This window comes from Phocoena sinus, chromosome 9 (assembly GCF_008692025.1).
Source record: "Phocoena sinus isolate mPhoSin1 chromosome 9, mPhoSin1.pri, whole genome shotgun sequence".
Classification (NCBI taxonomy): Eukaryota; Metazoa; Chordata; class Mammalia; order Artiodactyla; family Phocoenidae; genus Phocoena; species Phocoena sinus.
Genome location: NC_045771.1, coordinates 15067558 through 15082518, shown reverse-complemented (window position 1 = coordinate 15082518; position 14961 = coordinate 15067558). Strand labels below are relative to the sequence as shown.

Here is a 14961-nt window from a genome sequence, read left to right as displayed (position 1 = left end):
CAGATGACAAAGAACACCAGAGTTGCAACTGCTGTGGACCCCAGAGGTACCACTATCACGGTTCCATACACTACACTGTCCCAGTTTCCCTGAGATGGTAAAGGATGTAGCAAGCTTTACAGCAAAAATATAGCAGGTGTACTCTTGCAACCCTAGCGGAACAAACAGTTGCCTTCTCCTTATCGCTGTCCCATCTCGGACGACAGTGGACTGATACAGAGCTTCGCCCCAGTTTGACCCAACCTACTTAACACAATGAAATTCTTCCATCCAATGTGGTAAACAGCCGCTGCCCGGGGTCCCTGGCGCCTCTCCACTCCTCCATCACCCGGCCACTCCCCCAGGAATCCCAGGACCTCCCACAGTGCAAGAACCTAAAGGGTGACCATGGCAGGGCCTCCAGCACCCACGAGTGGAGGAACCATCCTGACTGTAGAGGCCTACAACCCACTGATTACGGCATATTTTGAACACCACACTCAGAAAACAGCACAGCCCTCCACTGATGCTGGGACATTGGCACCTCCACGCAATGAAGGCCAGTGGGTTCTTCCCCAGCGCATCCTCGTCACCATTCCCCAGCCAGGGGGCAGCTCAGGTCATCCTCATCACCCACTGGGATTAATCTGATCACTTCTAACTGCTTTTCTGACCTTTTCTGTCTTCCCTCCTACAGCCTCCACACCGCCATGTACCAGCTTCCCAGTACATAACCCCTTCCAAACCCCCAGTGCCCCTGGTCCTCAAGGCCCTTTGTAATCTGCACACAGGCCTGTCTTCCCAGCCGGCCTCCCACCAGCGCCCCACACTCCAGCCATTCCAGCCTGCCTGCTCTCCCCCAAACACATTCTGCATTCACACCTTCGTGACTGGGCTTGTGCATTAACTCTGCCAAAACACCCTTTCCACAGTGAGCCAACTGAGACACATACTTAAATAAGGAGAGAGGTGAACATGAGAAAGATATCTGTGGGGCAACGAGGCCACTGGGCCAGCTGGAGGGGGAGGCCAAGAGGGAGCCCATGAGCTTGGTTACCATGAAGGCCATGAGGAGGAGGATGCCAGGGATGGAGGTGATGCAGATGAGCCAGCGCCACCCGATGGTGGGGATGACCACGGAAGCCAGGCCGATGATGAGCAGGGAGCCGGCTAGCCCGAAAACCTGGGGGAGAGGGAAGGTCAATGTCCTCCTGTTGATGCTGCACAGCCCCCGCCAGGAGCCACCCTCTTCTGCATTGTAACTGTAAGTGGGTGAGATGGGAGGACTTCCCTGGCGGTCCAGTGGTTAGGACTCTGTGCGCTCACTGCCAAGGGTGCAGGTTCAATCCCTGGTTGGGGAACTAAGATCCCATAAGCTGCGCCCCCAAAAAGAAAAAGAAAAGAAAGAAAGAATGAAAGAAGGTGAGATGGGAGAGAGGCTTTAGTTAAGGAGCAGCACCACCTCCAGGACCGGGATGAACTGGGGAAGTTACTTCACTTCTCCATGACTCTGTTTGCTTGTCTATAAGTGGAAGACTCAGCAAGACAGGGTCAGCAATGTCACCAAAGTTTTACAAATCTGGGACCCAAGACATTGACTTTCTTCTCTTGAATAAATAATACATTCCCTGGTTCGTAACTCAAGGTACAAAGGAGAGCACTGTGAACAGACCCGCCTCTGCTCCTAGTTCCCTGCTGTCCAGTTCCTCTTCTCCGAAGAAACCAATATCACCAGTTTCTTATATCCTTCCAAAGCATATACATACATATACAAGCTAATAAGGATATTTGTTCTTTGTTCACAAATGGTAACATAGTAAAAATATTTCTCAACACTGCTTTTTTGTACTGAAAAATTTATCTTGAGATCATTTTATACCAACAAATAACATGAGAGCCACCTATGACCAGGCCCCATGAATTTGGAACTAGAACAATTCTGAGTGTTATTCTGAGCATTATTTTCCCATCAGAAGATGAGAAGTAGATGATAACTCCATTCCACCTCACAGAGATGGAGAGAAGAGAATATTAAAAAAGACCCTTTGACCTTCTCTTTGATAAAGGAGGCAAGAATATACAGTGGAGAAAAGACAGCCTCTTCAAAAAATGGTGCTGGGAAAACTGGACAGCTACATGTAAAGGTATGAAATTAGGGCTTCCCTGGTGGCGCAGTGGTTGAGAGTCCGCCTGCCGGTGCAGGGGACACGGGTTCGTGCCCCGGTCCGCGAAGATCCCGCATGCCGCGGAGCGGCTGGGCCCGTGAGCCATAGCTGCTGATCCTGCACGTCCAGAGCCTGTGCTCCGCAACGGGAGAGGCCACAATAGTGAGAGGCCTGCATACCACACACACACACAAAAAAAAGTATTAAATTAGAACACTCCCTAACACCATACACAAAAATAAACGCAAAATGGATTAAAGACCTAAATGTAAGGCCAGACACTATCAAACTCTTAGAGGAAAACATAGGCAGAACACTCTATGACATAAATCACAGCAGATTCTTTTTGACCCACCTCCTAGAGAAATGGAAATAAAAACAAAAATAAACAAATGGGACCTAATGAAACTTCAAAGCTTTTGCACAGCAAAGGAAACCAGAAACAAGACCAAAAGACAACCCTCAGAATGGGAGAAAATATTTGCAAATGAAGCAACTGACAAAGGATAAATCTCCAAAATATACAAGCAGCTCATGAAGCTCAATATCAAAATAACAAACAACCCAATCCAAAAATGGGCAGAAGACCTAAACAGACATTTCTCCAAAGAAGATATACAGATTGCCAACAAACACATGAAAGGATGCTCAACATCATTAATCATTAGAGAAATGCAAATCAAAACTACAATGAGATATCATCTCACACCGGTCAGAATGGCCATCATCAAAAAATCTACAAACAATAAATACCGGAAAGGGTGCGGAGAAAAGGGAACCCTCTTGCACTGTTGGTGGAATGTAAATTGATACAGCCACTATGGAGAAACAGTATGGAGGTTCCTTAAAAAACTAAAACAGAACTACCATATGACCCAGCAATCCCACTACTGGGCATATACCCTGAGAATACCATAATTCAAAAAGAGTCATGTACCAAAATGTTCATTGCAGCTCTATTTACAATAGCCAGGACATGGAAGCAACCTAAGTGTCTATCAACAGATGAATGGATAAGAAGATGTGGCACATATATACAATGGAATATTACTTAGCCATAAAAAGAAACAAAATTGAGTTATTTGTAGTGAGGTGGATGGACCTAGAGTCTGTCATACAGAGTGAAGTAAGTCAGAAAGGGAAAAACAATACTGTATGCTAACACATATATATGGAACCTAAGGAACAACAAAAAAAAGTCATGAAGAACCTAGGGCGAGATGGGAATAAAGACACAGACTTACTAGAGAATGGACTTGAGGATATGGGGAGGGGGAAGGGTAAGCTGTGACAAAGTGAGAGAGTGGCATGGACATATATACACTACCAAACGTAAAATAGATAGCTAGTGGGAAGCAGCCACATAGCACAGGGAGATCAGCTCGGTGCTTTGTGACCACCTAGAGGGGTGCGATAGGGAGGGTGGGAGGAAGGGAGACGCAAGAGGGAGGAGATATGGGGATATATGTATATATATAACTGATTCATTTTGTTATAAAGCAGAAACTAACACACCATTGTAAAGCAATTATACTCCAATAAAGATGTTAAAAAAAAAGACCCCTTTGGGGGGGCTAATTAAGGGGTGACTATTTCATCACCAAAGAATTCTATTAAAAAAAAAAGAATATTTCAGAAAAGTGATAAGGCTATGAAAGAAAGAAAGTAATGTGATGGAGAGTGACTTTTAATGATCAGGGATGATCTTTCTGAAGAGGCAACGTGTAAGAAGGCCAGTAATAAGCCATTGCAGTAGATCAGGTAAGAGGTGATGTGGCATTGAAAAGGATTTTAGTAGAGAAATGGCCAAAAAAAATTTTATCTGATGGATTTCGCACACATTTTGGAGGTAAAGGCAACAGGATTTGCTGATGGACACTGCAGTTATAGGTCCACTAATAGGGGGTGAGTCAGTGGGCTTGGTGATTGATTGAATGATGATGACATAAAGGGAGGGTCCAGGACAGCTCTTGAATGTGTGGCTCAGAAGCTGAGGGGACAGAGTTTGCTATGAAATGACAGTGGAGACATGGACAGAAGAGGCTCCAGACGAAGATGAAGAGATCAGGTCTATGAATGTTGTATTTGAGGAGCCTGCAGGATATTCAAGTGGCTATCAGGTAACCTGGCCACCTGGGTCTGAAGTTCAAGGAGATGCTCTTGGCTGTAGATAATTTGGGGGGAGGTAATAGGTACATAGATAGCTAAAACCACTGGACTCCTCAATTATCAGTAGATGACCCCAGGAGACCTGGAAAATAAGACCAGCAAGGAGAAGACATAACAGGAAACAGGACAAAGAATGAGTAGCAGGTGGAAGAGACAATGTTCACAGATGAGCTTGAACAGGATTATGCCCATTAAATACCATTAAGTGTAAAATCGAACCCTAATTGTTGAAAGTATGGGTCTTCATCTAACAAAGATCAGAAGAAGAAAGCTGGGAAGAATATAAAGAGTTAGCGTTCAGTATTTATTAGGGTTTTTCTAATTTTTTTTTGTTGCCTAAATTTAGTTTCAGAAAAATAAACATAAAATTTAAAATGTTCTCCTACTGCCTTATTTATTGCCCAACATATGATGCTTCAGTGGGAAGCGTCATCACTTTCCTGGGCTCTGAAAGTCAGGGCTTTTGGATAACGATGACATCAAAGATGGGTACTAGGGCACCTAGATTGCTTCTGGATGCAAAACCTCTAGTCAGTAGCCAGCAGGGGTCTGAGGAGGGTGGGGGCACATCCCCACCTTCTCTCCTGGATAATGGCTCAGCTGGGAGGAGACAATTACAGAAGTTCCACAGGCATGAGCCAGTTATGGAATTGCAGACCCGAGTATCCACAAGGGAGACTCTAAAAGGGGTGGTAGCTGTATCCCTCCACTGAAGACCCAGTGGGGAGAGAATGTTCATCCCAGATGCATTCCTGAGCTTCTGTCATTCTAGTGAAACCAGCCAGCAGAATGTTTCCTGAGGAAGGGGTTACTGTGTTCTAAATGCTGCTGCTGGATGATATACATCGTGGCTCAGAAAACCTTGGAATTGGACTTCTGGTGTCAAGCATCCCTAATGCTCTTTGGTTGGTACCAAGTAATAGGAGTATGCTAATCAAAGAACAATCAACCAACCAGAAGAAACACCAGGTAACCATATCCTACAGGATCAGAAGACTGACCAGAAGAATTCCCATTTTACCTTACCTGAGGCAAGAGGAGCATACAGCCTCGATATTTTGTAGGCAAACATTCAGTCTTTATGATTAGCCTAAACAGGAAGGGGGGAAAACACAATAATGCTTTTATAAAACCAAATAACTTTTTAAAAAAAATCATAATTTTTCTTGTCACAGGGATAAAGAATTCAAAAACATAAATATTCATCATTGTAAAATGATAAGAAATAGGTGTGTTGGTCTCTGTCCCTGGTTCCTGCTAATCTGGAAACCTTGGGATTTCCTGGGTGATAGGAGCATCATTTGTTCTAATGCAGAGACTCTCGAGGAGTCCTGGATGCGGGCTGGTCTAGAAAAAACAAGCCATGATTAGAATCTTGGAACTTTCAGCCCTAACCTCCACTCCTCTGGAGAGAAGAGAGGGGCTGGAAAATGAGTTAATAATCAATCATGCCTATGTGATGAAGCCTCCATAAAAATTCCCAACATACAGGGCTCGGGCTCGGAGAGCTTCCAGGTTGGTGAACATAGCTATGCGCTGGGAGCGGTGCACTGCGAACTCCACGGGGACAGATGCTCCTGTTCTTGGATCTTTCCAGACCTTGCCCTGTGTATTTCTCCTCAGATGGTTATTTATGTTTCCTTTAAAATATCCTTTGTAATAGATCTGCAATTAGTAAACTTTTCCTGGATTCTCTGAGACACTCTAGCAAATTATTGAACCTGAGGAGTTTGTGGGAACTTCCAATTTGTAGCAAGTCAGACAAGTTGTGGGTAAACCTGGGGACTACTACTGGTGATTGGTGTCTGAAGTGGAGGACAGTCTTGTGGGGACCGAGCCCTAAACCTGCGGGGTCTACGCAAACTCCAGCGAGGCTCAGAATTGAATGGAATTATAGGACACCCAGCGGGTGTTGGAGAATTTGTTGGCGTGTAAAGAAATCCACATGTTTGGTGCCAGAAGTGAAGTATTGGCAGAATTATTGAGTGTGTAAAGAAATACAGAAGAGAGATTTTTCCCTGTACGATCATACACCAAAATACAATTATTAACCCATGTAAGAGAACAATATAAAATAAACTTCTAAGTGCTCTTCTGTTTACATTTTTATTCCCAAAGTTATTTTAAACCTTCAGCCATGTAAGAGATATTAGCCTCATTTCTTTCACCAAGAGAAACACTGTCAAAATATTTTGCCAAGCCTGATTCCCTTTTCTAAAACATATGTGGGAAATTAAAATACGCCCAAGAGAAAGCAAATTGTTCCTCCAACTAATGATGACAGTCAAAGCACAGGTTTCTAATTAAGTACATATTAATTTTTTGAATAGGAGAACAAATGGACTTATGTCTCATCTGTTTTCTAATTGTTCTTATCTGTTGCAGTTATTAACCAGGGTTTGGAGTTTTAACATATTTATTGAGCTGCTTCCTCAGGGATGTTTTCAAATTCTACTTAACTTCTCCGCCTTTAGGGCTCCAGAGCACGGAGTGATGCTTAACTTATGCCCCCAGAGAAGAAAGATTCTTTCCCTAACACATTAGGGTAATAATTAGGTGCTTTGACATCTCCTAATATAGTCTAAGGGCAACTTGCTCTAAGGCACCCAGGAGAAAATAGCTTGAGGAGCCTTGTTAATTTAAGGGAGGCTCCCAAGTTGCTGAACATTTAGCATTACAACTCTCACATCCCTGAATGATGAGGTATTACACACCTAACCCAGGGCAGAAAAAAGACAGGCAGCAGCACAGCTGTTGGAATCTGTCTCACCTGCTCTGCAAATTCACTTTGACACCGTCTTCAGTTACAGGGCCGTGGCACGTTAAAAGTTATTCCTGAATGTTACAGGTGCTGATGGTCAAACTAAAGTCTTCCAGAAATTCTCAGTAAGTTAATGGATTGTGTCCGGGTTGACATTTTTGTTACCTACCTCATACGGCACTTTTTGTTAGCATTTAGTCTAACAAAATACTATTTATCTAAAAAATGCCTTAGGAACAAAGAAATTAACACATGCTCAGTCTAGCACCCTGCTAGCCTCACCATCAAACATCATTTTGACGGGCAAAGAGCTCCTAGTGGAATAAGCACCCATCACTGGGTGGGGGGGGGGGACTCAAAAATGATTAGCACAAGCGAAGTGTATAGATTTGAAACTTACTGATGTTCTTAGTCTATTAACCACAGTGAATGTGGTTAACAGACTAAGTGGATGTGTCTCTGGGTGTTCACATATCTCCCTCTGGGGTCCTCTAGGTGATGTCTTTACCCTTGGGCATGGCCAGACACGCCACAGCCCACCATCGTCCGCAGGAAGACAAACCAGATGTACGAGGGAGAGAATGAGGTCAGCAAGGAGAAGTAGGCTCCCCACAGGAACGAGATGAGCAAAATCTGAAGCAACAAAAGGAGACATTAATGGGACCTGCCCCCATGGAAGGTCAGGAAGCAAACCTAACTTCTGAAGGTGACTTTTAGTTTCCTCCAGATGTTTGCTTCTCTGTGGAGCTAATTTTTAGCGAGCTTACTGATCACTCACAATCATCAGACAATACAATTCATATCATTTTATTGTCTGAAAGCCCAGACATCCCGAGTTTAGACCATTCTTCAAAACTCCCCACAGCCTCCGCCCTCACAGGTGGCAGGAACCCGAACTTGTAAATCAGAATGCAGAAACTTGTCCTCCCTGCTTACAGGGATGTTGGGAGCACAACAAAGCACTGTGCTGGAATGAGTATAAGGAGAAAATGTAAGGATTTGCTTTTTCTCTAATCGTAAGAACAAGTTTATAGTAGAAAATATGGAAAAAAGAAAAAGATATAAAAATATTTAAATCACTTTTGATTCTCCAACCCAGAGAAAATACTATTAACACAGTTTTATCCTATTTTCACTGATTATAAGGGAAAACATAATCTTAATAGCTGCAAAATATTCCAGTGAAAAGACATACTATAATCCATGTAATATAACACATAAACCTTTCCCTTCTGGTCGAATGTTGAAGTGGTTTCACATTTTCTATTAAAATCAGCTGTGACAATGTCTGTGCATAAATCTTTGTGGTTCTCTGATGACCTAAACAGTCTAGATTTCTGGAAGACAAATTATCAGATAAGGAGAATGGATATTCTCAATGTTCCTGGCTTATGCTACCAAATTGATGGTCAGAAAAATTACATCAATTGTATGTGAGGGTGTCTAGACACTTGCAGATTTCTTTAAGAAAAGTAAAAATTCCTTATGGATTTGGTGTTTGATATGGCTTTGATAACAGGGAAAAAATGATATCTTGCTATGTAATTGTGCTTCTAATAACTCCTGTGATTGAAAGTTTTTTCAAGGTTTCTTGACCATTTGTATGTCTCTTTTTGTAAAATGCCTTTTTTGTGCTCTCCACATTTTTTTGAGATACTTGTGGTTTCATATTAATTTGTAAGAATCTATGATATTTTGTGCACTTCAAAACATACATCCAAGCCTATTACTGTTTTGTGGGGGACTTCTCCCTTTGTATTTACGTCTAGAGAGGTCTTTACCACCAGAAGTCAGACAAGAAGAGAAGAGAGACCTGGGTTTATCATCAGAAGATATAGTTTTATGTCTTGATGTGGAATCTCAGTACATGTGTGACATCAAGCAAGTGGGTGAGTTTCAAAGCTACACCCAAGTTAACTAATGTGAAACTGCTTATGTTTATACATGCAATTCTCACATTCTACCTGCTATGTTCTAACCAGGCTCATCCATCAGCTGTACACCTGGACTATGGGGACAAGGTATGGGGACAGGTATCTCGGGGAAGGATGAGAAAGCAGGAAGACAAGCCTGGAATTCAGGCATGTGGTGTCAGAGAAGGATGTTTCCGTACTTTCTAACTTGGGTATTGACAGAGAAATGTCCACAAAAGAAAAGCAGTGGTGATGTCACCACAAAAGAACACACAAAAGAAAATTCTAAATCATCCTTCAGAGCCATACCTTCCAGCGGCCATATCTGTCAGCCAAGAGGCCAAAGAGGATGCTGAATACCATGTAGCCAAAAAACACCATCTGGAGGTGGGGTGAAAAGAAATTATCCTCTAAGCAGCGTTTTCATAATATGCTAATTACTACCTTAAGCATTCACCCACCTGAACTAAAAGAAGACGGGAAACGTGGGAGGATTGGAAGTTGAAGAACAGGCTTTCACAAAGCTCTCCCCTGACTCCTCTATAACATGTTCAGGGCTTCCGAGGTTGACGATTCCCACACCTGAAGTCACTGACACCAGGTAGAAACAGGAGTCCTAGAAGCAGGTAACTGCTTTGCCTCTGATCCAAGATGACAGCAGTGGCCTCATTCTACTCAGATGTACAATTGTGAATTTCCATTTTAATAAGAAGACTCCAAAAGTCTATTCGTGCATGCTCTGTCTTATTCAAGTTGAGACGTCTAGAAGCAGTCTTCCTTCAGGTTATTACAGGGAAACCTAACTTTCAACGAACACCAAAACCAGTCATCACATTCTCCATCACTAATATAAACCTACTCTTTTTCCTTACTTGTTCTCACAATAGCTTTTCCTTGATAAAATTCAAGAACTTGGGTGTGATACCAGCGATGTAACTCAGTCTGGGCTGTACTCTTACGTGTAAGCCTTTAGGTGACTTATTTTTCTGCCTCCAGCAGTTCCAAGCTTTACTTAACTCTCCTTTCTAGTAAGATCCCTGACTGATTGCTTCCAGGGTAATCAAAGGAAAGGTGTCAGCTGGCATTTCTAACACTTTTTCAGTGAAAAAGCTCTTTCTGCTGCCTGCTTTTTCTTTTTCCCCCGACTCTTCATAAGGAAGACTCAAAAGCATTTCTTCTACAGGGAACTATAAAAAAATAAATCATATTTATACTCGAACAACAAAAGCCGTACGTTTCCTCTGTGCACTGTTCTCTCTAGGATAGAGTTGAAGAAGGAAAAGCCAATATTTTCAATGCCCAGCCTGGGATAGATGCCACACCGTAATGAAATCTAGTCAGTCCTCAGCAAAATGATAAAAATAAGGACAATGGGACACATTTTGCATAAATCCAAATTTATTCATTATGAAGGGTGCTTTTTATTCTGGAAGAATTTTCTTTCTGACTGTTGGTATTAACATGCCCTTACTATTTATTTTTATTTTTTTATTTTTTGAAAGATGACGGTAGTTGATGGCAAGATTTTCTGCCTCTTTCTCTTGGTTGGAGGTTAAAATTTTCCTCCTACCCTTCTACATTCTTTGGCTGGTCTAATAATTAAATTGATTTATGACAGACAGGAGAAAAGCAAGTTTAAGTTTGTATGTACAGGAGTCCCATAAAAATATAAGACCCAAGGGCAAGTTGGACAGTAGAGGCTTATGTGCCACCTTGAGCTGAGGAATGGGAGGGGACCTGGGGCTTCAAAGTGGGGGGGGGGGTGGTAATTCACAGGACAATAAGAAGAGCAGATGTTTGGTAATTAGATGTTTGCCCTGCCACACAGATAGGTCATTCAGATGAAAGTCATCTCTGGCAATAACTCTCTCTCTCTGAGCCAGGCCCCCCATCTAAATTCTTTTAGGTAGTTAAGGGAAATGTAAAAGTTTTTCTTGAGTCGGCTGGGTCTTGATTGCCTTCAGCTCAAAATAATTCACATGCCAAAGGGGCATATTTTGGGGTCACATGTTCTGCTCCGTTTTCCTCTTCTTCTGATGGCCTTCCTTATCAAATATATATATTTTTAATCTTAACCTTATGTCAGCCACACCATTTTTTTGAGAAGTCATATCAGTTGGTGAATCTCCAAACTTTGGGTCTCCTGATATAAGCGGTTTCTATTGTGGAACCTGCAATTATCAAACTCCCTCCAAGAAGGGAAAGGTGAACTTTTTTTTTTTTTAATCAACTTGAATAATAGGAAACGATAGACAAACTGCCTGTGGCAGGGAGGAAATTAGTTCTTAGGACTTAAAATACTTTATTGAGGGCTTCCCTGGTGGCGCAGTGGTTGAGAGTCCGCCTGCCGATGCAGGGGACATGGGTTCGAGCCCCGGTCCGCGAAGATCCCACATACCGCGGAGCGGTTGGGCCCGTGAGCCATGGCCTCTGAGCCTGCGCGTCCGGAGCCTGTGCTCCACAACGGGAGAGGCCACGACAGTGAGAGGCCCGCGTACCGGAAAAAAAAAAAAACAAAAAAACTTTATTGAGATGCTGTGTTAATAACACTGTATTAAAGTGAATTAGCTGATTAATAAAAGTAAAGGAAACAGGGACTTCCCTGGCGGTCCAGTGGTTAAGACTTTGCCTTCTAATGCAGGGGGTGCGTGTTTGATCCCTGGTCGGGAAGCTAAGATCCCATGTGCCTCGTGGCCAAAAAAACCAAAACATGAAACAGAAGCAATATTGTAACAAATTCAATAAAGACTTTAAAAATGGTCCACATCAAAAAAAAAAAATCTTTAACAGCAACAACAAAAAAAAAAGTAAAGAGTCAACTAAAATTAAATTCAAATTTTACTCTGCTCCTCCACGTAAGTGGCAGATTTTTACTCCTTGCTTTCTTTCCATTCAGTGTAAAAAAGTGACTTTCCTAAGGCTGAGTTCTTTACTATTAAGCCTGTCTAGAGAATAAACCTTAACTCCAAGCCTATGTGAACCCCAAAGCTTGTGAACTCTAATCCTGGGGACCACATAGAGACGGGAATTAATATCTCTCTCTCTCTCTCTCCCTCCCCTCTCCCTTCCCCCTCCCCTACCTTGGAGGGCCTGCTCCTTTCTACAGTTTTGTTTCTCCAGCACTAACTCTCTTATTCACAAAAGATGTGAGGGACATAATTCACTCACAATCCTTAAGGCCTTAAGTCTTCATGGCCAGACCGTCCAGAAAGTGGAGCTGAAGTTGGGGGATGGGAAGCCTGGGAGATGGTGAAAATGCTGCCTCTTTGCTAAACCAGTCTGAGCCCCTCCTGTTAGTAAGGTTGTGGTCAGTGAGCCCAGGGGACAGATGGGACTCATAGCCAGGATGACAGAGACTAAATGACAGGAGGAGGCAAGGAACTTGGAGCAGGGAGCAGTCACATCTTAGGTGAGTTGAATTACCTAGAGAAAAGACTTGTGAGCTGTGACCCACCTAACAAGGGAAGCCAGGTTACTGCTGACATCGAGGAGCCTCTTTAGGCACCAGTAGGAACAACATAAAAGCAACCAACGAAATGTGAGCTGTAAATATAGAAATGGTACCATAAAATATAGTTTCATGACAGCTACAGATGCAAACACCACACCTCGACCACCAACATTCTCAGGAATGAAGACATGCAGACCTACAAACAAGCTGTGGTACGCTGATAACTACACAAAACGTTACAGCAGTAACCCTAAAGCTACAAGGATGGATAAGGCATGCTTTCAAAACTATACTTTTTTTTTTTTTTCTTTGCGGTACACGGGCCTCTCACTGCCGTGGCCTCTCCCATTGTGGAGCACAGGCTCTGGACGCGCAGGCTCAGCAGCCATGGCTCACGGGCCCAGCCGCTCTGCGGCATGTGGGATCCTCCCAGACCAGGGCACGAACCTGTGTCCCCTGCATCGGCAGGCGGACTCTCAACCACGGCACCACCAGGGAAGCTCTAAACTGTACATATTTTATACGTAAAAGAAAACAAAACGCAATGAATCACTTAACTATTGGTACAAGCCCTAATAAGGTCTTTAGTTATTTTTATTTATACCCTCTCTCTCTTCTAAAAATATTAGGAAAACTTAAAAATGGAACAAGTGCAATTTTAAAGAAAGAAACAGAGCTAAAAGAATAAAGGCAGGGCTTCCCTGGTGGCGCAGTGGTTGAGAGTCCACCAGCCGATGCAGGGGACGCAGATTCGTGCCCCAGTCCGGGAGGATCCCGCGTGCCGCGGAGCGGCTGGGCCCGTGAGCCATAGCCGCTGGGCCTGCGTGTCTGGAGCCTGTGCTCCGCAGGGGGAGAGGCCGCGGCAGTGAGAGGCCCGCGTACCGCAAAAAAAAAAAAAAAAAAAAAGAATAATGGCAGATTTGCTGCCACGATTAGGCATAAAATTGGGCTCCAAATTTCCTGGCCTCCAGGACACAGAAATAAACACAACTGGGCGTATAATATACATTATCTGGGAGGAGAACAGAGATCAGTTCCTCAGGTGAGGGGGAATTTTTCCTAGTACCCAATACAGGTGAGAATTCCCAGGTAAAATTTGGTTAAGGCAGTGAGAGGGTAGGGGCCCCCCTTACCCCACAGCCTTCTGTAGCCCCCCAGGGGTTGGGGGCGAGGGAGGTCTTAGTCTCTTGCAGCCTTACCCTCCTTCAAGGCCTCTGCCATCTGACTGTCATCCTCCACCCATCACCAACTACCTACCTCCCATATGTTCCCCTCCTTCAGTGAGGAGTTGGCATCTGGCTCATGGGATTTTTCTCTATTAAGTCTCACCTTCATGAAAACCAGCTTCAGTACTCAAGTAAATGAATGCACGCGCACACACACACACAGACACACACACAGACACACATATGCACACGCGCGCACACACACACACGCAGACACACACACACGTAGACACACATGCACACACACGTAGACACACGCACACAGACACACACACAGACACACACACACACGCACACACACACACACAGACACACACACACACACACACACAGTCTGCTGGCAATTACTTGGTGCTTAATAAATACCTCTTGAAAGAATGAAGAGTAACATCCTTAAATCCATTTCGTAGCAAAACTTAGTGTCCAATTCATAAAGCTATTCATGATAGTCTCTGAGAAAAATTTAATGCATAACACACACAATTCACTGAGAGTAAGTTGGTGATTGGTTAGGTCACTATGGCCTGAGTAGGCTCTTAGTGATCTGACTTGAACCATAACTAACCCATGGCTAAGGCTCACTTTCCCTGATTTGCATCTGTCTCTTCCGGGCTCTTGCTAGGGTCTGGAAAACGAGCAGTTCAAGGTTATGCTCCCTAGAGGAAAAGACAAACAGGAGAAAGGCCTCAAATGCTAGTTTGGGCCTGCAAACGCATGAGTTTGGGAAGCCACCACACCACGTGGAGACGGATCCTGTGGCTCTCAGCCCAGTGGGATCGGAAAGGAAGCAGAAGCCCTGGGTCCTCAGCTGGTTTATTCTCAGCACAGGAAGCAGTCACTTACTGTGGTCACTAACGCCCCCTGCCAATTCTCCAGCTGCCATTCACAGCAGATGACAGGAGACACAACCGCTATTATTGATCTCCATGGCCTCAGCAACCTTAAAGAAGGAGGGAAAACACCATGTCAAAGTGCTAGCTTGTCATCACTTCTTCCCACATCTGTCTGTCCATCATCCTTCTAGTCCTAAACTCCTCCTTCCCTTACCCCACATAGGGAGGACCTATTATGTACCGATTCAGCACTACTAGTTGGATAAAGAAGTACAGAAGAACTTTGGCTTTCGTGGATGTAATATTCATGGTTTGAACAATTTGAGAGTATCCCTCAAGATTTATGACACGTATTCCCTTGTGACGTTGCTGATCTATGTTTTTGCATTTAACACTATGAAGGTGTTGTGTGGGAGCCACGTAGCTGGCAGGTGACCCTAGCTAGCCACCAGCATCCACGTCAA

The 14961-nt window shown here is 43.7% G+C and overlaps 1 protein-coding gene across 1 annotated transcript in view; it reads right to left on the bottom strand.

Annotated features, from left to right (window-relative positions):
• The window catches only part of SVOPL (SVOP like), a 64918-nt gene that overhangs the window by 48430 nt on the left and 1527 nt on the right, over positions 1-14961 (bottom strand). Inside the window, 6 exon segments of the mRNA XM_032643990.1 lie at positions 1037-1162; positions 5340-5403; positions 7583-7707; positions 9297-9368; positions 14508-14583; positions 14585-14604. Of these exon segments, the coding sequence (XP_032499881.1) occupies positions 1037-1162; positions 5340-5403; positions 7583-7707; positions 9297-9368; positions 14508-14583; positions 14585-14604 (483 nt within the window).